Source organism: Neomonachus schauinslandi, chromosome 11 (genome assembly GCF_002201575.2).
Source record: "Neomonachus schauinslandi chromosome 11, ASM220157v2, whole genome shotgun sequence".
NCBI lineage: Eukaryota > Metazoa > Chordata > Mammalia > Carnivora > Phocidae > Neomonachus > Neomonachus schauinslandi.
Genome location: NC_058413.1, coordinates 10,937,138 through 10,964,173, shown reverse-complemented (window position 1 = coordinate 10,964,173; position 27,036 = coordinate 10,937,138). Strand labels below are relative to the sequence as shown.

Sequence of the window (27,036 nt, the reverse complement as noted above, 5' to 3'; positions counted from 1 at the left end):
TTATTTTGTCTTTACCACCTGCTTCTAATCAAATTGACAAGAAAGGAGGTCTTATGGAAAACCAGATTGATCCTTTACCAGGATCCAGGGCCTGGATATGCTCTAGAATTCTAAGACTCTATGACTCAATGACTGTGATTCTGTGGTTCCAGGAGTGAGGAGAGCTATCACTAAGGCTCATCGGTAAGGACTCCATGTGAAACTGATGGAAGACCATGATTTTAGCGGCAATGTTCAATCACTCACTCTTCTAACAGAGTTCTACCATTGAATCATGGAGTCATCATCCGAGGTCAAAAGGTCGACCCAAGTCATCACTATACAACCAAATGATACAGTACTGACTGCATTTCCGTATGAACCTCATACCTCTCTGTTGGATTTCCTGAAGGGAGAACCAAAAGTCTTAGGGGTAAGTCCTCTCCCATCCATGGGTTTTCCTGGAAGGGAGAAAAGAAGATATTTTTCCAGGTGTGTCTGCATGGGTGTTTTTTCTGGAAGGGATTTGATTCCCCTTCTTTTCTCTTACCTTTTGTCTATAGTGTTTCCTTCTTGATTAATCATAAAAACCTCTAAGTCACTTGCTTGTACAAATAATTTGATCTTCAGTAGAAGAGCCAATATGTAGCCAATAATACCATTTCCCTAGATTTTGATTAACAAGAGAAATGAAAGTTCTGCTTAGAAATGCACACAGTGTGCCTTAGAAATGTCTTATTTATAAGCATGTCTTAGAAATGCTTCTGGGGGCTTATTTAACTCTGAGAAATAAAGTGTTTGTTTGTTTATGTATTTATTTAGAAAGCATCTTTCTTTTTTTATTTAAATTCAATTAGCCAACATACAGTACATCATTAGTTTCAGATGTAGAGTTCAGTTAATCATCAGTTGCACATAACACACAGTGCTCATCACATCACCTGCCCTTCTTAATGCCCACCACCCAGTTACCCCACCCCCCCACCCACCTCCCCTCCATCAACCCTCAGTTTATTTCCTATTGTTAAGAGTCTCTCCTGGTTTGTCTCCCTCTCTGATTTCTTCCCATTCAGTTTTCCCTCCCTTCCCCTATGATCCTCTGTGCTGTTTCTTAAATTCCACATATGAGTGAAACCATATGATAACTGTCTTTCTCTGGTTGACGTATTTCACTTAGCATAATCCCCTCCAGTTCCATCCACGTCAATGTAAATGGTAAGATTTCATCCTTTTTGATGGCTGAGTAATATTCTATTATAGATATAGACCACATCTTCTTTACCCATTCATTTGTTGATGGACATCTAGGCTCTTTCCACAGTTTGGCTATAACTTCCTAACACTGAGGAAATCCTGGGGCTATTTCATGAGGAGTTTGTACTGCTCTCTGAATCCTAGCAGAGAGGATGCCTGAAACTTGGTGTAATTTTTCCAAATATTTTATTGAGGAGGTGACTTCAGGGTGTGGTGGCACCTCCCTTGGAGCTAAAAGCCATTCATGGAGAGGTTAAACTTCCCTATTGTGCTGTTATAGGCATTGGGACTTCTTTGAAAATTATATTCAAAGCTCCATAGTGAGCCACAAGGTAGACAAAATATTTTTCAATCATAAATGTACCTAAAGGAGGGCTGTACACACAGTTTTCATCCCTGGTACAAGAGGAAAATCATCACTTGTGGTGCAATGCTGTAGAGTTGTGGCCTGGGGAAAAACCCAGAATGCTTGAGGAGAAGCTCTGTCCTGAGAAGAGCTGCTAACCCCAAGACCACCATGGTGCAGACTCCTAACAGGCTGATAAACCCACCGGATTACTCTCACCTCTAGGCAGGCCCTTGCCTGAAGAGCAGAGACATAGAACTCACCCCAGCTTCTCCACTCTAGATCAGCAAACTTCAAACTTTTAGAGAAATGGGCTGAGCCGTAACTCCAAAAGCATATATTGGATGTGGAAAATGTGTGTGCTGGGGGTGGGGATAAAAGTAGGATGCTGGAGCTAGAAAAGGAAAAGAAGGTAAGGGTGAATAGTTTGCAGTCTCTGTCCTCAAGAATCTTGCAAGTTTACAGTTAAATCTGTCTGGTGCAAGGTAAATTGGTAATACAGGGGATATAATAGGTAGTGCAGGATGAGAGTGAGGAATGTGAACTTGCAGGACCCCATGTAAGTGTGATGAGGAAAGAGACAGTGGACTTTCTGCAAATCTAAAGGCAGTTGGCACACAGAAGAGGAAGGCATTCACGTGGAGGGAGGTGTGACATAAGCATAGCGGGATGCCCCAGGGATCTGGAAGAGTCCAAAGAGGCTGGGGCACCTGTGATCTCATGGACCCATTTCTTTCCTCACAGGCTATCCAGATCCTGCTGGCACTGATCATTGTGGGCGTCGGAACTATATTTGCATTTAATTACATCAATTTCTCCCAGAAATTTCCCCTCGTTTTCCTCACAGGATATCCGTTCTGGGGAGCACTTATTGTGAGTACTGTCAGTTAGGAGCTTTTGACAAATTACAGTCAACTGGTTTGAACTGCCTCAGGTTCTGGAATAATGAATCCCATGAATATGGTCCCCAAGGAGACCAGATAACCAGTCCCTTCTGTGGCAAGAGGAGTGACTCCATTTGGTCATTGTATTACCATCATTGCAGTAATAATGCTCTTAGGTGTACAGTGTTTAAAAGTTTCCAAAGCCCTGTGTGTAGAATAAGTCATTTGCTCCTTACTACCAGTGGGATATCAGATGGGCAAATATCCTACCTTCTCCTTTGCAAATACAGAAATGGAGTTTGAGAGTAGATAATTTTTGAGTATAGTTGACACACAATGTTACATTAGTTTCAGGTGTACAATATAGTGATTTGACAAGTTTATACATTATGCTAGTTCACCACAATTGTAGCTACCATCTGTCACCATACATCTCTACTACAGTATCACTGACTGTATGCCTTATGCTATGCCATTTATTCCCATGACTTACTTATTCCATAACTGGAAGGCTGTTTGTCCCTCTCCCCTTCACCCATTTTCTCCATCCCCTACCCCCTCCCCTCTGGCAACTGTTAGTTTGTTCTCTGTATTTATAGGTCTGAATCTGCTTTTTGTTTGGTCATTCATTCTTTTTAGATTCCACACATGAGTGAAATCACGTGGTATCTGTCTTTTTCAGTTTGACTTATTTCACTTAGCATAATACCTTCTAGTTCCATCCATGTTGTCTCAAATGGCACAATCTCATCCTTTTTATACCTGTGTGATATTCCACTGTATATACCACATCTTCCTTATCTATTTGTCTATCAATGGACACTTAGGTTGCTTCCATATCTTGGTTATTGTAAATAATACTGCAATAAAAATAGGGGTGCATGTATCTTTTTGAATTAGTGGGTTTTTTTTGTTTTCTTTGGATAAATAATCAGTAGTGGAATTACTAGTTCATATGGCATTTCTATTTTTAACTTTTTGAAGAACCTCCATACTATTTTCCACAGTGGTTATACTAATTTACATTCCCATCAACATTGCGTGAGAGTTCCTTTTTCTCCACATCATCATCAACACTTACTATTTCTTGTCTTTTTGATTTTAGTCATTTTAACAGGTGTAAGGTGATATCTCAATTATGGTTTTGATTTGCATTGATTAATAACATTGAGCATCTTTTCATGTGTCTATTGGCCATGTGTATGTCTTCTTTGGGAAAAATGTCTATTCAGGTCCTCTGCCCAGTTTTTAATCAGATTGTTTGCTTTTTTTGGTGTTGAGTTGTGTAAGTTCTTTATATATTTTGGATAGTAACCCCTTATTGGATATATCATTTGCAAAAATCTTCTCCTATCCAGTAGGTTATCTTTTAAAATTTTGAATGTTTCCTTCACTGTACAAAAGCTTTTATTTTGAGTTAGTCCCAATAATTTTATTTTTGCTTTTGTGACACCCCTGCCTTAGGAGACATGTCCAGAAAAATGCTTCTATGGCCAATGTCAGAGGAATTACTGCCTATGTTCCCTTCTAGGATTTTTATAGTTTCAGGTTTAGGTGTTTAATCCATTTTGAGTTTATTTTTGTGTATGGTGTTAGAGAAAGTGGTCCAGTTTCATGTAGCTGTCTAGTTTTCCCAACATCATTCACTGAAGAAACTGTCTTTTCCCCATTGTTTATTCTTACCTCCTTTGTCACAGATTAATTGAACATACAATCATGGGTTTCTTTCTGGGCTCTCTATTCTGTTCTATTAATCTATGTAACTCTTTTTGTGCCAGTACCATACTGTTTTGATTACTGCAAGTTTGTAGTATATCTTGAAATCTAGAACTGTGATACCTCCAGTTTGTTTTTCTTTCTCAAGATTGCTTTGGCTTTTCAGGGTCTTTTGTGGTTCCATACAAATTTAGTACTTTGGTATTATTTGTTCTAGTTCTGTGAAAAATGCTGTTGGTATTTTGATGGGGATTACATTGAGCCAAGACATGGGAGCAACTTAAGGGTCCACAGATAGGTAGGCAGACTCTTTACGTTCCAGATAAAGAAGTGGCTGAGATAACTATAATAGATTCAAGCTCCCACATCAACCTTTAGAGAGTTTTGCCATGAGAAAGTCTCCTTCCACTAGCTAGAGCAGACACAGCTCACCCATCCCTTCCCTCCACCAGGCCCAGAGCCCAGAATTATCTTTCTATTTAGAGCCCAGCAAAACATCTGGGTGGTATGTTTGGGACATTAAGGAGGGGCCTGCCTCTTCCAGCTGACCCTGGCAAAAGGGGTGTTGTTCAGTGCTAAGTATGCCCAACACAATATTTCATCTTACATCAGTGCCTACTCTTCCTCCTTGATGCTCAGATGGAAAGACTATATGGTCAAGGAGATTCACAGGCATATCTACTACAATATAATCTCCAAAGGAAATTATAATATATAATATTGCAATATAATTTACTTTGGAGATTATATTACAAGGGAGTCAAACACATCTCCTGTTAACTTTTATTTCTTTTCTTCTTAACAGTATGTTATTACAGGATACCTCACAGGAATCAATGACAAGGAAAAATGTCTGGTAAGTTACTTTTGTGACTTCTATGTAATTTATAACTTTCTACTTGTTTTACATCATCTTTGTATGTAAAGCCTTTAGTAATAAAGGATCTCCCAAGAAAATCTTTAGACATCAAATTTGCAGTTCAGGGCATTCCTATTTGCCAATGTCACCCTTCTACTAGTTCCCATTTCCCTGGTCAAGTAATCTGAGAGTTACTTGTTGGAATCCATTCTACATTCCTCTAACTCAGTGGTTCTTAACTGGGAATAATTTTGCCTCCTCCCCCAAAAATATCTGACAGTATCTGAAGACATTTTTAGTTGTCACAACTGGGTTTGCAGGGTACTATTGTTACCTACAGGTAGAAGTCAGGAATGTGTCTAAACATCCTAAAATGCACAGAAAAGTCTACCATAACAACAACAACAAAAAATGATCTAGCCCAAAATGTCTGTAGTGCAAAGTTTGAGAAACCCTACTCTAACCAAAACCAATCCCAGGATCATTGTAATCTCCCTGCCCCTCACCCCTGTCAACAGAAACTTTTCTTTGGGACCTGCTCAAAGTCTGAAGGAAAGAGTCTGATATTGATGCCAGATCATTCTGGGATGGAATCAAGGCTATCACTCATTGCTGTGTCAACTTGAAGGGAAAAGTACTTACTTCAAAGGGTTATTCTGAGAATTTAGTAAGATATTATGTATAGGGGCACCTGGGTGGCTCAGTTGGTTGGCTCAGGTCATGATCCCAGGGTCCTGGAATCGAGCCCCACATCGGGCTCCTTGCTCAGCCGGAAGCCTGCTTCGCCCTCTCCCACTCCCCCTAGCTTGTGTTCCCTCTCTCGCTGTCTCTCTCTCTCTGTCAAATAAATAAAATCTTTAAAAAAAAAAAAGACAAAGGCTGGGCATATTCTTTGTAAATCATGAAGCCCAATATGTATGGGGGATTGCTTACTTAGAAATCTTAGTCCATTAAAGAATCTTAGCCCAGAAAGAGCAAAGGACTGAGGATAGAGATAGAATATCTGTACGTGCCTGTGCATTTTCTACCAAAATGCCTGTCTGTAGTAAAGACCTGTGCTTGGGGTAAGCATTTGTCATAGGTATACTTCCAAGTCCTGCCACACTAAGCCACAGCTGCTCCCGGATTGGACAGGCTGCTCCCGGATTGGACAGGATGCACCACTGCTTTACGCATCACAACAGACATACACAAGCAAGATACAGTAGCATCTACTGAATTGAGATATGAGGCTTTTCTTTGTTTTTCATCTAAAAAAGCAATAGCAGGGCGCCTGGGTGGCTCAGTTGGTTAAGCGACTGCCTTCGGCTCAGGTCATGATCCTGGAGTCCCGGGATCGAGTCCCGCATCGGGCTCCCTGCTCAGCGGGGGGTCTGCTTCTCCCTCTGACCCTCCCCCCTCTCATGTGCTCTCTCTCTCTCATTCTCTCTGTCTCAAATAAATAAATAAAATCTTTAAAAAAAAATAAAATAAATAAAATAAAAAAGCAATAGCAGTGCTGGGAGTAGGTATGAATAAGACAGTTCCCCCTTCCTGGCGTTTTCCTTTCCTTTAAAGAGTGACTGAAGGGAATTTGGTGGGGCAATCTGGACTTTTTATAACTTCCATGTTGAGACACTGAAGTCAAGAATGGAAACCATTAAACCCCAGTCTAAATTTGTTGCCATCAGTAAATATTCTAGTGATTTGGTTGGTTACTGTTTGAATCCCTGGGGCAATGAATGTAAGCCACACAAAGGCAGGACCTCATCTACCGTGTCGATTTTTGTGTCTCATGGGCCTAATGCAGTATTTGGACACAGAGTTGGGGCACACTAAACACTTGTTAAAATAAATGAATAATTGGATACTGCCCTAAAATGATGTTATTCTCATTTTTGGAGGTAAAAACTGAGATTTCCAAGAGATTGGAAATCTCTTGTACAAGCCCCTTGTACAAGGTCCTACTTCAACAGGACTCAAAATCAGGTCTAATTACAAGGCGAAGATATCTCCTAACACACCATTTTGCTTGTAGATTACGAAAGACCATGCATTAGGAGAAAATGAAAGTTTTCTTTAGCATTAACCATAGAGCACTCCTTCTTCTCTACCTGTTCTCTTTCTTGGCTTCCTGGCTCATTCTAAATCTTAGTTTGTCTCTTGACTTCAGTGAATCGGTATTTAACTTACCATGCCTTTCAGACATACCGACCTGATGGAGCACTTCATCCCTGCGGGCTATCTGGAAAGACAAAGGCACTAAGAATGTCTTCCAAGGTATTTTTGGTTTGGTTCGGTTTTTATTTATTTTAATATTATTTTAAAAACTATTTTTCAGGGACAAGGTGTCACGGCCATGAACGTTATCAGTTCCTTGGTGGCGGTGGCTGGGATTACTCTAACCATTATCAGCTACAGACACCAGCACAAGTACTGCCAGATGCCTTCCCTCGAAGGAATATGTGTTATAGGTAGAACTCTTTTCAATGTAAGTGGTCCTACCCTGCATGGTGAGTCTGTACAGTCTTACCTGAACTATGTTAATGATGCATCAGTTCACCAATTTTGATTCCAATAATGGAAGTTGAGTTAGCATTTGAGCTGACTGTTGAGAAGTATATTGTGATTCAGGACCTGAATCCTGGTTTTGTAAGTTCTCTGAGCCCCAGTTTTCTGTGTGTGGAAAATGAAGATGATAAGAATACAACCTGCACTGGGTTGTCATGAGGATTACTCAGATTCGAACACTGCCTGGCACAGTGTAAACAGTCAATAGGTTTTGGCTATTACTATTAGTACTGACATGGATTGGATTAAATTTTACCTTTAAAGAATTAGTGAGGAACAAAATGACCTAAATTGGGGCACCTGGGTGGCTCAGTCGGTTAAACAGCTGCCTTTGGCTCAGGTCATGACCTCAGTGTACTGGGATGGAGCCTGGCATTGCATCAGTCTCTCTGATCAGTGGGGAGTCGGCTTCTCCCTCTCCCTCTGCCCCTCCCCCAGCCTGTGAGGTTTCTCTTGCCATCTCTCTCTCAAATAAATAAATGAATAAAATCTTTAAAAAAATAAAGTTTACCCAATTAATACTAAAAAAAATATAGTGGGAGCAGATGTTTGAGCCACTTAATAAAGTATTTTAACTATTTTAGAACATAAGTCATTTATACACAAATGTAGCAATTTTATTCATTACAGCAGATGAGATATATCGTTGCCAGGAAATACAACTGTAGGTGTAATTTTCAGTATTTATCTAATAAGCATTCAATGACATCATTTTTTTGCATGTCAATGACTACAAAAAGCCTTGCCCTTTACTTCCCCAAGTAAATCCTGGGCTTTCATTTTATTTCTGTCAGCCACATCTTGAAGGCTTGGTCCTAGAACGTTAATGAGATTTGACCTGTTTGGATGGAAGTGAAAAAGAATCATGGGAAGTTGTCTCCCCCAATAAAGAAGTAAAGAGAAAGGAGCTATCAGTTCCTGGATATGAGATTTTATTTAATCCTCACAATCACCCATAAAAGCGAGCCTAAGAACACTCTCCTAATGTTCTGAGATAAACTCCAGAATTAGACTCAAAAAAAGTTATTAAGAAAAGCCAGAAAACTGTATGAGGAATACAACCCTGTCCTAACTGGGCCGAGACATACAACATTGTAATCCATTACTCTTTTTTCTAGTGGATTGGAGACCACTACTGTACATTATGTTAGTATGTATCAGGAAGAAACTGCATGCTGAAAGATTTTTGACTGTGCATGGATGGCAACTGCAGGATTAGTTTCTATATACAGAATCAGGGAGAATCCGTTCCAAGATCTCACGTGTCTGACTCCACAATTCCTTGGTGTAATTTAAATGTCACAAATAAGCTTTAAAAAAAAAAAGCCACAGTCATTAAGCGTCTGCCTTCAGCTCAGGTCATGATCCCAGAGTCCTGGGATCAAGCCCCACATCGGGCTCCCTGCTCGGCGGGAAGCCTGCTTCTCCCTCTCCCACTCCCCCTGCTTGTGTTCCCTGTCTCGCTGTGTCTCTCTCTGTCAAATAAATAAATAAGATCTTTAAAAAAAAAAAAAAAAAGCCAGAACAGTGGGCTCTAGACATCTCATGAATGGACCTCCGTCTCAAAGATAATCCACAGTCTGCACTATGGCCAGAGCCATCATTTAAAAATGCAAATCTGAGCACATTATGCAATGGCTTCTTGTGGAACACAGAATTAAGACCCAAATCTTAAAAGGCTTACAAGCCTCTATAACACCTACTTTGCCTACCATTTCCAACATTGTTCCAGGTCTTTATCATTCTTACTCCACACATCCGGGACTTCCTCAAATTCCTTAATGTGTTAAATACCTGCTGCCCCAGGACCGTAAGACCAGCTTTCTCTTGCTTCCAATGTTTCCCAGCCTGGTGCCTACCCTTTTCCACCTCCCCAATTAAAACTCCTCCTCGTTCTTGAACCTCAGTTTAAACTTCACTTCATTGAGGAGTCCTTCCTGATTGCACCTCTACCTTTCTCAGTGCTGGCCTGTTTGGATCTCCCATTACAGTAGTACATAGCTCCCAATACTTTTTCATGGCACTTGTTCTAACTTAGTTAAGTAAATAATTGTCTAATTATGTCTAGTGCCACTGTTTGCCTCCCTTATTACGATATAAGTTCCACAATGACCAGGAGCAGGTCTATCTTGTCCAACAGCAAATTTACGGTAGACACTTCATACATTTCAGTTTTACCAACAAATAGGGGAATACCCAAGCTTCTGAATGTGTTGCAGGGAAACCAAGGTTCAGACAGACTGTTACTTGGCCAGGTTAAGTGTGGCCTGACCACAACCAGCTCTTCCAGTCTCCCCAGCCCAAGCTTTCTGGACACCATGCTATTTCTTACCCTGCTTTTTTGATCTATTACCTTAAAGCAGTGTGCAAAACAGCAATCTGTGGGCTATATCCAGCCTGCAGATATGTTCTATTTGGTTCACACAAGTGAATGAATAGCTGGAAAATTTCACAAAAATATGCATATCCAGGAGCGCCTGGGTGGCTCAGTCATTAAGCAACTGCCTTTGGCTCAGGTCATGATCCTGGGAGTCCTGGGAGAGAGCCCTGCATCAGGCTCCCTGCTCAGTGGGAAGCCTGCTTCTCCCTCTCCCACTTCCCCTGCTTGTGTTCCCTCTCTTGCTGTCTCTCTCTCTGTCAAATAAATAAATAAAATCTTTTTAAACAATATGCATATCCAGCTTCCTTAAGGAAAAAAAAAAAAAACATCATGGGACCCATGTTCCCACGTGGCAACTATTGTTCAGAACTGATTAATGGACACATTCTAGGAATACCCTTATTCTCTACTGTCTCCCTCCTAACTGTTCCACTCATTTGGGATGGTTGCCTAGCTCCTATAAGCATTGGAGTTTTTTCTCTGCTTATCAGAAAGGCGTAAGATGAAAATTGTTCAATCACTGATGGCTATGGAAGCATCTAAAATATGGATTTTCCCCTAGGTGGTCATACAGTGTAAGTAGTTCTTGGCTTATATCTTTAATATGATACAGCTTTCATTCCAAATGCCATATATTTATCCTCATTATCTGCAGGGAATTTTGTCAGTCTTACTGATCATCAGCATAGTAGAGCTCTGCATCGCTGTGACTATCGCCTCCTTCAGAAGCAAGTGCTGGACAAATTCTGATGAGGTGCGTTCAGTGTTATTTTAAGAACGGGTTCCCACTGGCACACTGCAGGATGACCTCTGGTCTCTTAGTTGCCTGAGCAGTATTCTCAGATGCTGAACTAAAACTTCTAAGGTGAAGAGGGTCAAGGAGAGATAAGCTTAACATTGATGGTTGACTCCACACTTTGCCCTCTACGGTATCCAGTAGACTCTGTTCAGACATAGCTCCTTATCTCCCTGACAAAATATATGAAGAGAAGCGAGAAGCAGACTTAATGGGAACCCATATTACTATGTCATGGGGAGCTTATACCTGGGCCATAAGGGTGTGTGAGACAATCCCCTCACCAGAGGGGAAGCAGAGAAGAAAAATATTTAACAGCGATACTCATCCAAACTATCAAGACTCCCTTATTTTACCTATGAAAGAACTAAAGCACAAAGAGTACCCTCTCCAGTGTCGTAGAACATCATGGTTCTGACTAAAATAATGAGGCTCCAGAACCCTCTCTCTAAATCCCAAAAAACAGTTCCACGCCCTGTGTTATGTGGAGTTTTTTCTTTTTTACATCAATTTTATAGAAGTATAATTTACTAACAGCAAAATGCACCCATTTTAAGTGTACCTAATTCAAGGAGTTTAGACAAATTGTAAACCCCTGTTTAGCTACCATCATAATCAAGATATAGTGAATTCCTGGGGCGCCTGGACGGCTCAGTTGGTTAAGTGTCTGCCTTCGGCTCCGGTCATGATCCCGGGGTCCTGGGATCTAGCCTGGCATCGGGCTCTCTGCTCAGCAGGGAGCCTGCTTCTCCCTCTCCCTCTGCTGTTCCCCTTTCTTGTGCTCTCTCTCTCTCTCCTCAAATAAATAAATAAAATCTTAAAAATATATATATAGTTAATTCCTATCATCCCAAAAGATTCTCTGGAACCTCTTCACAGTCACTATCTCTGTCTTGATAGTTTTTACTTGTTCAAACTTCCTATACATGGATCATAAATAGTACTTTTGTGTCTAGGCTTCTTCCACCAAGCAACATATTCATGAGCTTCATCCATGATGTTGCATGTATCAATACTATGTTCTTTTTATGTGAGGGTTTATGTGAGGGTACGTCACAATTTGACTATCCATGTACTTCCTGATGGGCATTTGGTTGCCATGAACATTTGAGTTCATGTCTTTGTGTAGACATATGGTTTCATTTCTCTTGGAGCATCATATCTAGGATTTGGTTGCTAGGTCAGATGGCAAGTGGATGTTTAACTTTGTAAGAAAATGTCAAACAGTTCTCCAAAGTGGTATATCATTTTGCATTCTTATCAGCAATATGTGAGAGGTATATAACATTGATGGTTCACTCCACCCTTTGAGATAACTATGCTTCTTTTTCCTGTCCTTTCTGCTATCCAGTCATCTCTGTTCAGACATAGCTCCTTATCTCCCTGCCAGGTTGCCCTATATAATCACCAACACTTGGAATTGCCAGTTGTATTAATAATTTTGCTCTTCTAGGAGGCACATAGAATTTCATTGTAGTTTTAATTTACATTTCCCTGATGACAAATGATGATGAGTTTTTTTTGTGTTTATTGTCCATTTGTATATCTTTTTTTTTTTTGGAGATGTGTCTGTTCAAATTGTTAGCCAACTTTTATTGCATTATCTTATTGAGTTATAAAAACTTAAATGATTCTTAATACAAGTCCCTTTCTGAGATATGTGTATTGCTAATATTTTTCCCAGCTTTGGCTTGCCTTTTCATTTTCTTAATATTTTCTTTCAAATAACAAACTTGTTGAAGTCCAACTTATGATATATTTTCTTTTATAGTTAGTCCTTTTCGTGTTCTAACAAAGCTTTGCCTATACTAAGATTGTAAAGATTTTCTTCTCTATTTTCTTGTAGAAGTCTTATAGTTTTAGCTTTTGTGTTTACGTCTGTAACAGATTTCAAGTTAACTTTTACATATTATACAGCTGTGAGGTAAGAAGTTCATACACCCCCCCCCACACGGAGATACTCAGCTATGCCGATGCTATTTGTTGAAGATGCACTGTTTTCCCCCATTACCTTGGCACCTTGGTTGAAAATCAATTGACCTCTTATTTATAGGTCTCTTTTGGACACTATTTTGTCCCATTGATCTGTATGTCTATCCTTCCACATATTCCACACTGTCTTAATTTCTGCAGCTTCAGTATAGTAACCTTTATTTATTGTGGTAAAATGTACATAACATACGATTTATCATTTTAGCCATTTGTTAAGTATACAATCCAGTGGCATTAAATATATTCAGAATGATGTGTAACCATCACCATTATCTATGCCCAAAACTTTTTTTATCACCCCAATACAAACTCTGTACCATAAACATAACTCCCCTTTCCTTCTCCTTCCAGTCCCTGGTAACTTCTAGTCTATTTTATGTCTCTATGCCTACTTTCCATTATCTACTGATTATTCTAGATAATTCATAAAAGTGAAATCATATAATACTTGTCCTTCTGTATCTGCTTTACTTGACTAAACATAATGTTTTCCAGGTTCATTCATATTCATCTATAAAAATTTCCTTCCTTTTATAGATGAACAGTAGTCCATTTTTGTGTATATTCCACATTTTGTCTAGCCATTCATCTGTTGATGGACACAGCTTTTTTGCACCATTTGGCTATTGTGAATAATGCTGCTAGGCACACTGGTATACAAATATCTGTTCTAGTCAATTCTTTTTGGATATATATATGTATCTAAGAGTGTGATTCCTTGGGTCATATGGTAATTCTGTATTTAAACTTTTGAGAAACTGTAAAAATGTTTTGACAATGGCTGCATCACTTTACATTCCCATCAGCAGTGCACAAGGGTTCCAATTTCTCCACATCCTCGCCAACATTTGTTATTTCCTTTCTTTTCATTATAATAACCATCCTAATGGGTATGCAGTTTTAGATATCTCATCGTGATTTTGATTTGAATTTCCCAGAATTAGTGATGTTGAGTAGCTGTTCATGCACCTATTGATTGTATATCTTCTTTGGAGAAATAGCTATATAGTCCTTTGCCCATTTTTAATTGGGTTGTTTTTGTTGTGGTGGTTGTTGTTGAACTGTAGGAGTTCTTTATACATTCTAGATATTACCCCTTAGTATATATATGATTTGCAAATATTTTCTGTCATTTTGTAGGTGGTCTTTTCCTGTTCTGGCAGTATTTTTCTATGCATGACAGTTCTTAATTTTGATGAGGTTCAGTTACTACTTGTTTCTTTTGTCTGTGCTTTTAGTGTCATATCCAGGAAATCACTGCCAAATCCAACGTCATGAAGAATTCCCTCAATATTTTCTATGAGTTTTATAGCTTTGGCTACTTTTAGCATAAGATCTTCGATCCATTTTGAGTTCAATTTCATATATGGTGTAAGGCAAGGCTCCAAATTGATTTTTTTGCATGTGGATATCCAGTTTTCCAGCACTATTTGTTGGAACTATCATTTCCCCCACTGAATGGTCTTGGCACTCTTGTCAAAAATCAGTCTATGATGGGGCATCTGGGTGGCTCAGTCGGTTGAGCAGCTGCCTTCAGCTTGGGCCATGATCCCAGGGTCCTGGGATCGAGCCCCATGTTGGGCTCCCTGTTCCTCGGAGAGTGTGCTTCTCCCTCTCCCTCTGCCTGCTGCTCTGCCTACTTGTGCTCTCTATCTCTCTGTCAAATAAATAAATAAAATCTTTAAAAAAAATCAATCTATGAGGATGCTTAGGTGGCACAGCTGGTTGAGCATCTGACTGGTTTCAGTCAGGTCATGATCTTGGGGTCGGGGGACTGAGCTCTGCATCAGGCTCCATGCTCAGGGCAGAGTCTGCTTGGGATTTTCTCTCCCTCTCCCTCTGCCCCTTCCCATGCACTCTCTCTCTCAAATAAACAAATCTTTAAAAAAATCCATCTACCATACACGTGAGGGTTTATTTCTTGACTCTGTATGCGACTCCATTAGTCTGTAGGTCTGCCTTTATACCAGTACCATACTGTCTTAATTACTGTGGTTTTGTATTAAGTTTCAAAGTTGGGAAGTGTGATTTTTTTCAACATTATTCTTTTTCAAGATGTTTTTTGACCATTTGGGTCCCCTGGAATTCCATATGAATTTGAGAAATGATTTTGCCCTTTTTGAGAAAAAGGTTGTTGGAGTTTTTTTTTTTTTTTTTAAAGATTTTATTTATTTATTTGAGACAGAGAGAATGAGATACAGAGAGCATGAGAGGGAGGAGGGTCAGAGGGAGAAGCAGACTCCCTGCCGAGCAGGGAGCCCGATGCGGGACTCGATCCCGGGACTCCAGGATCATGACCCGAGCCGAAGGCAGTCGCTTAACCAACTGAGCCACCCAGGTGCCCCAAGGCTGTTGGAGTTTTGATAGGAATTGCATTTAAACTGCAGATGGCTTTGGGTGGTATTGGCATCTTAACGATGTCAACTGTTCCTATGATGAACACGGGATGCCTTTCCATTTATTTAGACCTACTTTAATTAATTTCAGCAATATTTTGCAGCTTTTAGCACAGAACTCTTCCATCTCCTTGATTATATTTATTCCTCAGTACTTAATTATTTTAGGTGGTACTGTAAATAGAATTGCTTTCTGAATCTTCTTTTCAGAATGCGTATGGCTGGTATACAGGAACAGAACTGACTGTCGTGTGTTGGTCTTGTATGTTGTACTTTGCTGAATTTGTTTTAGTTCTAACAACTTTCTTCGGTTTCCTTGTCATGTTCCCTATATAGGATTAGGGCATCTGTGAAAAGAAATAGCTTCACTATTCATTTCCAATTTGGATGACTTCTACTTTTTTTTCTTGTTTAACAGTCCTGTCTAGAGCTTCCACTACAATGTTGCGTAGCAGTGGTGAAAGCCGGCATTCTTATCTGGTTCTTGATCTCAGGGGGAAACATTTCATGCATGGTGGGTTTCTACATTCTCCCATAAATACCATTGTTTTTAAATATCAAGAAAACAAAATAAACCAAAAAACCCAAAAAACAAAAATAGCTGGAAGTTGAATAATTTTCTCTAGAAGTGGTTGCAGCCAGTATGGATTGAAATAATGGCATCTAGCCTCTGTGCCTACACATCAGTGATCAGAAACAGCAATCTGCAATAAGAATACAGAAACCTGATATGTGAGGGGCGCCTGGGTGGCTCAGTCGTTAAGCGTCTGCCTTCGGCTCAGGTCATGATCCCGGGGTACTGGGATCGAGCCCCGCATCGGGCTCCCTGTTCTGCAGGAAGCCTGCTTCTCCTCTCCCACTCTCCCTGCTTGTGTTCTCTCTCTCGCTGTGTCTCTCTGTGTCAAATAAATAAATAAATGATCTTAAAAAAAAAGAAAGAAAGAAAGAAAGAAACCTGATACTTGGAAGACATGATTCTAATTGCCCACCCTGGCTCCAGCAACATGGGCTGCCATCTCCCATGTCAGGGGCTCGGAGTGGGAGATAAGTAGTCAGTACCATGCTGATGGCTTAAATTGACTGACATAACCTATGAATTTACCAGCCAACCTTTCCTCTGGAAGCTGTAAGTGTTCACATAGACTCCAGAGTTGCAAAGTAGTTATTTCAGAGTATTTCTGCCAGTACAATTGTTGTCTAGCTGAACAGACAGATTCCAGGAGCTTCCTATTCTGCTTTCTTCTCTGATGTTCCCCTAGAATAATTCTTAAAATCAGATAGTGTAAATCTTCTAACTTTTTTGTTTTCAAAATCATTTCTGGCTGTCCTACATCCTATACATTTCCATATAAGTTTTAGAATTAGTTTATTAATTCCTAAAAAATGTTACTGGGATTTTGATTGGAGTTTCACTAACCTTATAAATGATTTAGGAAAAATTTACTTATTAGTAATATTTAGTCTGCTTGCCCATATCATAGAATACGTCTACATTTTCTTACATCTCCTTTCATTTGTCTCAGCAATATTTTGTAGTTTTCAGTGTATAAGTCTTTTGCATATTTTGTTAAATTTATCCCTAAGTATTTCATGTTTTTTCTTGCTATCATACATATATTTTAAAACTTTATTTTCCTAACATCTATTCCTACATATAGAAATGTAATTTATTTTTATATATCGGTATACTAAGACTTTAATAAACTTATTAATTCTAGTAGCTTTTGTATAGATTTCCTAGAATTTTCTAAGTAGACAATGGTTATACCAGTAAATGAAAACATTTTTATCTGCAAATTTTATTCTTTATTTTTCTTGACTTATTGTACTGTGTAGAGCCTCCAGGAATTTTTTTTTTTTTTAATGCTGAGTATACCCAATCTTTTCTTGTTCCAAGCCACAGATTGAAAAGTTTTACATTTTACCCTTAAATATGATGTTACCTATAGGTTTTCATAGACTAAACTTATCCTCATTTGTAGAGAACATTTTATCATGAATGAGTATCAACTTTTATAATTTTTCATCTCAAGCTTGCATTTTTTATTATATTATCTGAGCCCAGGTATTTGATGTATTGTTCTTTTCTTGATACAACCACAGAAGAGTATGAAACTTTTTAGGAGCAATATTAAAACAAATTACTCACACTGAATAACTATTCAATTTAATTCCACAAAAAGGGCTTTTTAATGGCATAGCAATGTGCAGAGTACAACAGAGAATGCAAAGGTACTATGCAATATGCACCGTGATCTCAAGAAGAAGAAAGGGAAAGGGAACTCTTAATATTTACAGATCAACTTCTCTGTGCCAATCACCAATGCCCAAAGCATTATTTTATATAGTCTTCAGTCACAGCCACCCTGGAGTAAGGTGTAACCACTAATAAGTGGTTATTATAAAGAAGCATGTATTAGAAATTAGAATAGATTAGATGGAGAGAAAAGCACAGGACCTAGAATTCAACTGCAGTATATACTCCTAGCTTCACAAGTTAGTAGTCTGTAACACTGGTTGGAACCTCAGTTCTCTCAAATAACCTCATAGGAATACAATAACTATTACTTGAGATGACTTTGGAACCTTGTCTAGCACCTGGTAATCACTGATGAATACACTTAAAATCCTGAATAAAGTTAAAGAAATTATAATTCATGGCTCCAAATCTTTTAACAAACAAATGAAAAAATTACTATTCAAATGAAACAAAAGTTTGAGGGTGAGTAAAAATGCAGAAATGTCCCCTAAAGGGGCGCCTGGGTGGCTCAGTCGTTAAGCGTCTGCCTTCGGCTCGGGTCATGATCCCAGAGTCCTGGGATCGAGCCCCGCATCGGGCTCCCTGCTCCGCGGGAAGCCTGCTTCTCCCTCTCCCACTCCCGCTGCTTGTGTTCCCTCTCTCGCTGTATCTCTCTCTGTCAAATAAATAAAATCTTTAAAAAAAAAAAAAAAAGAAATGTCCCCTAAAGTGCTATTAATCCTCACATAAATAGCCTTCCAACGGCGATAAAATATAGATGTGAAAACCAAGTAGGTGGGGAATGACAATGTGTAGTATAAGAGAACATGAAGACTCATTTTAGGCCAGCCATCAATCAAATAGGTAAACATAATTAGGTCATTTAATCACTCAGAGTTCCAATCACTTCATCAAATAGAACAAATAGTCTATTCTGACTCTGTGGATGACCTTAGAAAGGACACAGGCTGACAAGACTCAGTAGAGTGGTCTGTAATGACAAACCCTCTCCCCCCCAAAAAAAGGAAGAAAGAAAGAAAAATTGTGAAGAATGGGAAGCACTGGCTAAAGGTGGTATCAGCTGCTGTCATTTAGTTGTTTAAAAAACTTTTTAAGCTCAAGCTCAAATTTCCTGGCCTAGTGTCTTGGTACATTCATGCTGCTTAACAAAAATACCATGGACTGGGTAGCTTGAATAACAAAAATTTCTCAGAGTTCTGGAGGCTGGAAGTCCAAGGGCAGAGGGCTAGTCGACTCAGAGCCTGGTGGGTGCCCACTTCTTGGTTCATAGATGCTATCTTCTCATTGTGCCTTCACAAGGAGGGAAGGGAAAAGGCGTTGTCTGGGTTTCTTTTTTATAAAAGTACTAATTCCATTCATAAGGGCTTCACCCTCATGATCTAATCACCTCCCAAAGGCCCCACCCCCAAATACCATCACGGTGGGGACTGAGTTCAACTCATGAATTTAGGGGGAACACATTCAATCTGTAGTATTCCATCCCTTCCCGCTCTCCAAATTCATGTCCTTTTCATATGAAAAATATATTATTTCCATCCCAATAGCTCCAAAAGTTTTATCTTGTTTCAGCATTAATTTTAAGTCAAGTCCAAAGTCTTATCTAAATATCATCTAAATCAGATAGGGTAAGACTCAACATATGATCCATCCTGAGGCAAATTCCCCTCTGCTTGTGAACCTATGAAACCAAACATGTTATGATACCAAAATTCCAAAATACAATGGTGCATTCTTCCAAAAAGGAGAAATAGGGAAAAAAAAATAATAAAGTTCAAGTCCCAATTAAGTCTAAAACCTAACAGGGCAAAACAAACCTTAAGGCTCACGAAATAATCCTCTTTGGCTCAGTGCTCTGACTTCCAAGCTCACTGTGGGGGTGACATCACCCCTATGGCTCAGCAGGAAGGCCTCACGGTAGCTCATCACCTGAGTTCTGCCCCTGCAGCAGCTCTCTTCCTGGGTCCTCTGGCTCTCCTGGGCTGGAGTCCCATGTCTATGGCTCTTCTGGGTTGGGGTCCCAAGCCCATGTCTCTGTCAGGCAGCACTATCTTTTGAAATCTCAGTGGAGGTGGTCATTATCCCACGGCTCAGCTGGTCACAGCCATGCAGCAGCTCTCTGCAGTGGCCTACCTCTGAGACACTGAGAGGGGGCATTCTGGCTCAGCTTGAAACCAGAGAGGTGGTCCTATCCTTTGAAACCATTCTTCTCCCAGGGCCTTTTACTCTGGGCCCATGATAGGAGTGGCATCCCTGATGCTCTCTGAATCACCTCTGGTGTCATTCTTCCATTGTTTTGGAGAATAGGTTCTGGCTATTGTTGAGATGGCTGACCTATACCAATTTCTTCATCAAACAAGTCACTTGGTCATGCTCCTAGTGTTCTCATTTTTTGCCAATATGGTTAGACTGGGAATCTTCCAAGGCATTAAGTCCTGCTTCATTTTTGCTTAACAATTCCATTTTTAAATAATTTCTCTCTTCTCACATTTTACTAGTAGCTGTCTGAAGGAGCCAAGGCTCACTTTCAACACTTTTTAGAAATAGCTTCAGCTAAATTTTATTATTTATTTCATAAAATACTTATTATTAATTATTAATGGCCAGGTTCTTTGCCACTTTATAGCCACGATCACTTTTCTTCTAGTTTCCAATAACATATTTCTCATTTCTGTCTGAGACCTCATCAGAATGACCTTTATCTTTCATATTTCCACCAACATTTCATTCAGGATTACTTAGGTATTCTCTAAGAAGACTGAGGCTTTATCTATGGCTCTCCTTTTTTCTTCCTGGGCCCTCGCCACAACTGCCCTCAACAGTCCATTCATAGCAATATAAGCTTTATCTAGTATTCACCTCCAGTCTTCTCCAGTCTCCAAACATTACCCAGTTCCAAATCTGCTTCTACATTTTTAGATATTTGTTACAGCAGCACTCCCACTTCTTGGTATCTATTTATGTCTTAGTCCATTTGGGCTGCTATACCAAAGACAGAGTGGCTTAAACAACAAATATTTATTACTCATAGTTCTGAAAGCTGGGAAGTCCAAGATCAAGGTCCTGGCATATTCAGAGTCCTGGTTCATAGCTGGTAATTTCACTGTGTCCTTGAATGGAGTAAGGGGCAAGGGAGCTCTTTGGGGTCCTTTTATAAGGGCACTAATTCCTTTTACAAGGGCCCCACAGCCCCATAATCTAATCTCCCTCCCAAAGAGTCTACCTCTAAATACCATCACATTGGAGATTAGGTTTCAACATATAAATCTAGAGGGACACAAAGATTCAATTTATAGCACCTAGCATAATATCTAACAATATCTAACTGCTTACCATCTGCCATCACACAATGCTGCATCATAACCTCGTGTTTTGGTACCCACTGTTTCTTTCTACCTGGATTTCAACTCTTATCTTACTTTATCTGATCTTTTTGCCTAAGGAATTCCTACTCATCCATCAAGACATGGATCAAATAGCACTCCTCAATGAAGCATTTCCTGGCTCTCAAAATTAGGTCATCTTTTACATTCCCATAAAGCACTTAGTATCTATTTCTATAATAGCATTTGCTAAATTGTATTGCTATCTATTTATATCTTGGTATACTTACCATTGTGAACACCTTATAGATGAGACCTACATCAAATTATTTTTTATCTCCAGTATCTAGTTCATCTAGTAGGTGAACAGTAAACCATTATGAAACTGAATATATGGGGACACCTGGGTGGCATGTTCAGTTAGGTGTTGGACTCTTGGTTTCAGCTCAGGCCTGATCTCAGGGTCATGAGACTGGGGAGCCCCACATTGGGCTCCACACGGAATCTGCTTGAGTTTCTCTCTCCCTCTTCCTCTGCCCCTCCCTACTGCTCTTTCTCTCACTGAAATAAATAAATCTTTTTTAAAAAGCCAAAAAAACTGAATATATGAATACCAAGTGGATCATTTTAAATTTCTGAGATGCCTTACAATATTAAGTATGGAAAGAATATTTCAGACAATCTTAATCAAATGCCCCTTTTCAAAATTTGAGATAATAGTGGGTAATGATTTGTCCAAAATAAAACCAATGAGTTGATGGCAAAGGCAGTGCTAGTAATATTTATTTCTGTTTGTGTCTGTTTTCTGACCCCTTGTGTAAGGCAGAGATGAAAAATCATTTGGGAATACAAGAAGAAAAGAACATCAAAAGTTGGCTGTTACATTAATGTTTTCCCTACCCCTTGGTTTTATAGATTGTATTTTTCTTGCCTTCGGATGTTACTCAAGATAGTGAACTATCTGCCCCTGAAGAAAATGCTGCAATACAATTTGAGCTTCAAGAACAGTCTTCCACTGATGATTCAACAACAAACAAGCAACCTGTTTTCATTGGAGGCTATACTTTCTTCAAGTTAAGAATCTCAAGAAATCCTGTAGCCTTTCAACATTCAAGGAGGAGAGGCAGCAATATTTACTATACATCTTCTGCATCTGTGCTAGATGAACATAAAAATATCCCTCCACCTTCACAACATCATGAAAAACAAACTAAGCTGAAATCTTTGTCTCCCACATCAGAGAAAAAGCCCACAGAAAATACTCCATACACTGAACAACTGAAAGACGAAGACCTAAAATCTGCTATGGCACAACCCCCAAGAAAGCAAACCCAAATGGTGCAGTCCCTAGCTCCACCACTCCAAGTTTTTCCATCCTATTCCATAAAAAAACTCCAAATGTTACCACCCAAAGACTTGCTGTCCCAAGCTCTGCCAGTACAAGCCCCAACACCCTATGTCACACAGCCTCGTGGCCAGACATCGGAAGACATGCCATACCAAGACATATCATCCCAAGACACACAATCCCTAGACATTCCATCTCAAAATGTACCATACCAAGACATGTCATACCAGAATACACCATACCAAGACATGCCATCTAAAAACATGGCATCCCAAGACATGATATCCCCATATCCACCATCCCAAGGCAGAACTAACCAAGATCTGCTTTCCCAAGTACCAGCTCTGCCAGCACAAGTCATGCTATTTGAAGCTCCAACATTCCATGCTGCACAGTCCTCTAATATAAAACGCCTAGATCAGCAGTCCCTTCAACATCAAAACCAGCAATTTATGCAAGTAGCATATCAAGACATGCAATCAGAAGTCAAGTTATTGACCCAAGAATGGAAATCTAAGGAGGAATTCCACAGCAGGAAATCCTCAAAGTGGCAATTCCTAGACTGGCAAAACAAAAATCGTCCATCTCTAAAGTCACATAATTTAGAGCAGCAAAACAAAGCCTTGCAATATCCAAAACAGAAATCCCCAGACCTGCAAATTCAAGGCCAGCCATCTCCAAAAAGGAAATCCCTAGACGAGCACATCAAGGACTGGCTATCCCCAAAGAGGCACTCCATAGATAAGCAAATCCAAGTTAAGCAAGACAGACAGCAATACCCAGATCATCAAGCTGAAGGCCAGCTGGCTCAATGGGAACAACCCAAAAGGGAACAAATCCCATATGTACAAGGTGAAGATCAACAGGACAAAGAGAAGCAATCCCCAAAGAAACAACACAAAGATAGACAAGATAGAGCTCTACAGGTTTATAAGGGGCAATCCCTCATGAAACACACCCAGCAAGCTGAAGACCTGCAGGTCCAAGAGCAGCTACATCAAGATGGGCAATTCCAAATCCAGGAATATCAAGGCTGGCAATTTTCAGGCCAACAATCCCAAGATTGGAGAGTTCAAAGCTGGAGAAGCAAAGATTGGAAAGTGCAGGAAATGCAAGTAGATATGCCACATTCCCTAAAGTGGGACTCTCAAATCCTGCAAACCCAAGATCTATTAGAGAAAGAATCCCTAAAGCAGACAGCTCTACAACAAGAAGCCCAAACTGTGCATGCCATAACTCGACATCAACAATTACAAAGCATTCCATTTCAAGACAGTCAGTATCAAGATAAGAACCAACAAGACCTTAAATCCACAGATATCCAAAAAGAAGATATGCAAATAGACACCATGCAAACAAGAGACAACAAACCAAAAAACATGAAACTTGAGAGCCAAGACCTATACAACCTGCAGTCAGAAGACAAAAAGCCAGATTTTAATTGTTCCTCCCGCCAAAGCTCAATACAAGACACACATTTCACTTCTATGTCTGATATAAATTCAGAACAAGATGTGCAGAAAAACATTTCAATTTGCTCAACTTCATACCAAGAAGATACTACTTTAACTTCTACCTCATGTTACCCAAAAGACCAACAGCAATCTGAAGACTCTGACTAACGCAAAATCTACCCAAATGCCACACTGCTCCTAATTATGGAACCAAAATAAGGAAAAACAATATAGTCTCCTCCAACCTATGTTCTCAAGTATAGTTGCTACCTTATTCACTCAGCAGAAAACAAAGGTCATGCATAACACTCAAAGGATTTGTCCTTAATTAAAATAAAATGGCAACAAATATTAATGCTATATCAGAACTTTCTGGGTTTGAAGGAGTAATTCACATTGAAACTCTGTTACCAGTGTGAGTGTTTCAATCTATGATCACTAATTCATTTTACAGCTGAATACATTTTTTATTGAAGTATAGTTGACATACAATATTAGTTGCAGGTATACAATGTAGCCTTCTGACAATTATATACGTTATGAAATGCTCACCACAGTTAAGTGTAGTTACCATCTGTCACCATACAAAGTTATTACAATATTATTGACTATATTCCCAATGCTGTACTTTTTGTCCCCATGATTTATTTTAAAACTAGAAGTTTGTACCTCTTAATCCCCTTCACCTATTTCACCCACCCCCCCAAACCACCAGTTTGTTCTCTATTTATGAGTCAATTTCTGTTTTACAGTTTAATATTTAATGGACCTACTTTTCTATGGTGCTGAAATTCCTTGCGTCCTCCTCTATGTATTATAGGGGCTCAGTAAGTCAACCAGGAAGAAGTCTATGTAGGCTCTCAAAGGGCTCAAGAACCAAGAGTCAGTGAGAAATAAAAATCAATCCCACTGCTTTGCTGTTTCCAATCACCCAATTTACTCCTCCCTCCACAAATCTATGTTGAGGATATATACTCCAAGTTTGTTCTGTTATTAATGAGATATAATGTGGCAATGGGCAGACTGTAGTGTATAGGGAGAGAATAAAACATACCTAGGGACAGGAAAGTAGGAGGCAGAGAATGGCAGAGATGCAGATGTAACAAAGTATGACAAACTGTGATATACTGAAGTTCTACTCACTTCCGTAAGCCTGGACTCACTTCTAATTTATCAAACCTTATGACCTCAATGGTCAAAGGAAATTGACCTTTGGTAGTCAGTTTTGTGGTCAGAAGCCATCAGTCACCCTGCATCCTCCAAGGCTAATAACATTTTTTCAATCCTCTTTCTCCTCAATTTCTTAAATACATTTGGAGTTGTTAACCATCCCTTCTCTCTGCAATCTTCATCACTCTTGTTGGATTCTGCCATTTTTCTTCCCATTTCAAAAAGTCTAAAATAAGTGTTTGCAGGGATCTCTCTCCATCTTCCTCCTTTTTTGAAATCACATACACGCTTATAGTTCTCTCATGTCCTCATGAATAACCCCAGATGGTGTCATACCTGTTTCTTCAGCAGAATTCCACACAAAGGCTTGCTTTAAGTGGGCATTCAGTCATTTTTAAAGACATAAATTCTCCACCTAGAGGTGAGTGAACTTATGTGTGGTAGAATAATGAGGCATGGAGCTGGAGAGACTGGCAATTTGCTCCTTCTTGCCTTTGCCTCTGTGTAGTAAGGATGAGCCGCCTGAACTTCCCAAGGTGATTCAACCTTGGGAGGGTCCTTACCTGACCTGGCCTCCAGTTCCTACATGGTTGCCACTTTGTATTCAACTCACTCTGAATAATACTAATAATTTCCCCTTTTGCTTCAGCTAGATTAGCACATATTTATGTGGTGCTTATATGATACGTTTAACTTTCAGTCCACAAATGCAGTTGTTCAGGAAATAGATATTTGCAACTCTTAATCATATTCTTTGAGAACCCAACCCATGCAGTCAGTTCTGCCCATTTTTCTCCATAACCATCCAACAAACCAACACACACACACACACACACACACACACACACACACACACACCTGTGCACAGGGTCTTGTCTTAAAACAGTATAAGTCATTGGAGAGGGGATTCCTGTCATTAGTGGCTAGTCCACACCACTTACCCCTGAGAAACTCATTATCTCAGTTCCTATTAGACCCTAAGTGTCCTGTGAATTTGATGCTTCTGCACCACACTTGACATACAGGATTTTTTTCCAAAATTGCAAAAATACAGTGCTTAGGAGCTGGACTTACAATGTGACAATGTAAGAAAGTTAAAAATCATCCTCTCTGAGGTTTTTCCATTCTACTGAGAATGCTAAGGAGCAAGTCAGAAGCCCCTAATGCCCCCTGGACCCACAGGCAACTTTCCAATCTGCAAGAATTCTACTTTTCTCTGCTTTTCAAAGGCAGTCCCCCTCCCCTTACCTCCTCTTTTTGAGATACCTTGTTCTGTCCCATCAATATAATTTGGGTCTAGAGCTGACAAAATCAAATGTGTTTAGGAGCCAATAAAGGAATGTAAATGTGTGAAGTAGCCGTTTATAAAACAAAGTGGAAATGGCTATAGGGAGCCGGAGAATTTATGATTTACTTAAAGACAACCTATTTTTTTTCTTAAACTATCTTACTCTTAACTTAGGTTAAGTTTGTTTTGGTAAAACTGGGAAGAGTTGATTTTTCAAGATGCTACCTTATACCTACAGTCTCCAAGATTCTGTGGGAAAAAACGAGCTGACTGCTCACAAGTACACCTTCATTTGCTAGATTAAATCCCCCACTTAAGGATTATAGTAGATGACAGGGATCAGAGTAGGTGAGAAGGTGACTACCAATGGAATGTTGGTGAGGTGATGCTTACCACACTTCCAGGCTTGGCCCCTTAAATCCCCTGCATTTTTCTCATAATCTCTGTTCCCTCTATACTGGCCAGGACCCAGAAGATGCTGAGATGTGTGGAGAATTGTACCTGACCCATTAATAACTGCATAGATTAAATCCATTGCTGAACATTCAGTTGGATTGTGACCTAAGAGAGAAAACTTTTATGGTACCAGGCCAAAGAAAGCATGGAATTTTTTGTCACAGAAGTTACCCTACTCTGAGTAATAGAGCCACTAAGGCAAAAAACCTTGTTCAAAATGGTAAGAACCTTACCTTTATCCCCTTGTATTAGCTACTGTTGTGTAACAAATTACCACAAATGTAGCTTCTTAAAACAGCACCAATTTATTCTCAGTTTCTGTATATCAGAAGTCCTAAATAGCTTGGTTAGATTATTTGCTCAGAGACTCACTTAGCTAAAATCAGAGTACTGGCCAGGTCAGTGCTTCTGTGGCTTGGGATCCTCTTCCAAGATCATTCATTGTTGGAAGAACCCAGTTCCTTGCAGTTGAAGATAGAGGAACCTGTTTCCTTGCTGGGGCTGCTCTCTGCTCCCAGAGCCACCTCCATTTCTTCTCATGTGGCCACCTCCATCTCCCAACCCAACGATGATTTGTCTTTCTCAAAC

At 39.6% G+C, this 27,036-nt stretch overlaps 1 protein-coding gene across 1 annotated transcript; it reads left to right on the top strand.

Moving 5' to 3' along the window:
- The first annotated feature begins 274 nt into the window (after positions 1 to 274).
- Positions 275 to 23,702, top strand: MS4A14 (membrane spanning 4-domains A14). The gene is made up of 6 exons (XM_021685241.1): positions 275 to 412; positions 2,324 to 2,452; positions 4,985 to 5,035; positions 7,359 to 7,508; positions 10,624 to 10,722; positions 21,648 to 23,702. The coding sequence occupies exons 1-6, from the start codon at positions 275 to 277 to the stop codon at positions 23,700 to 23,702; spliced, it is 2,622 nt and encodes an 873-aa protein (XP_021540916.1).
- The last annotated feature ends 3,334 nt before the right edge of the window (positions 23,703 to 27,036 follow it).

Excerpts from the sequence above, each read along its gene's own strand:
- MS4A14 (XM_021685241.1), top strand. The coding sequence starts at position 275 with ATGGAGTCATCATCCGAGGTCAAAAGGTCGACCCAAGTCATCACTATA. Across the intron at positions 413-2,323 it reads GAGAACCAAAAGTCTTAGGG|GCTATCCAGATCCTGCTGGC; the intron begins GTAAGTCCTCTC and ends CTTTCCTCACAG. Across the intron at positions 7,509-10,623 it reads TAGGTAGAACTCTTTTCAAT|GGAATTTTGTCAGTCTTACT; the intron begins GTAAGTGGTCCT and ends CATTATCTGCAG.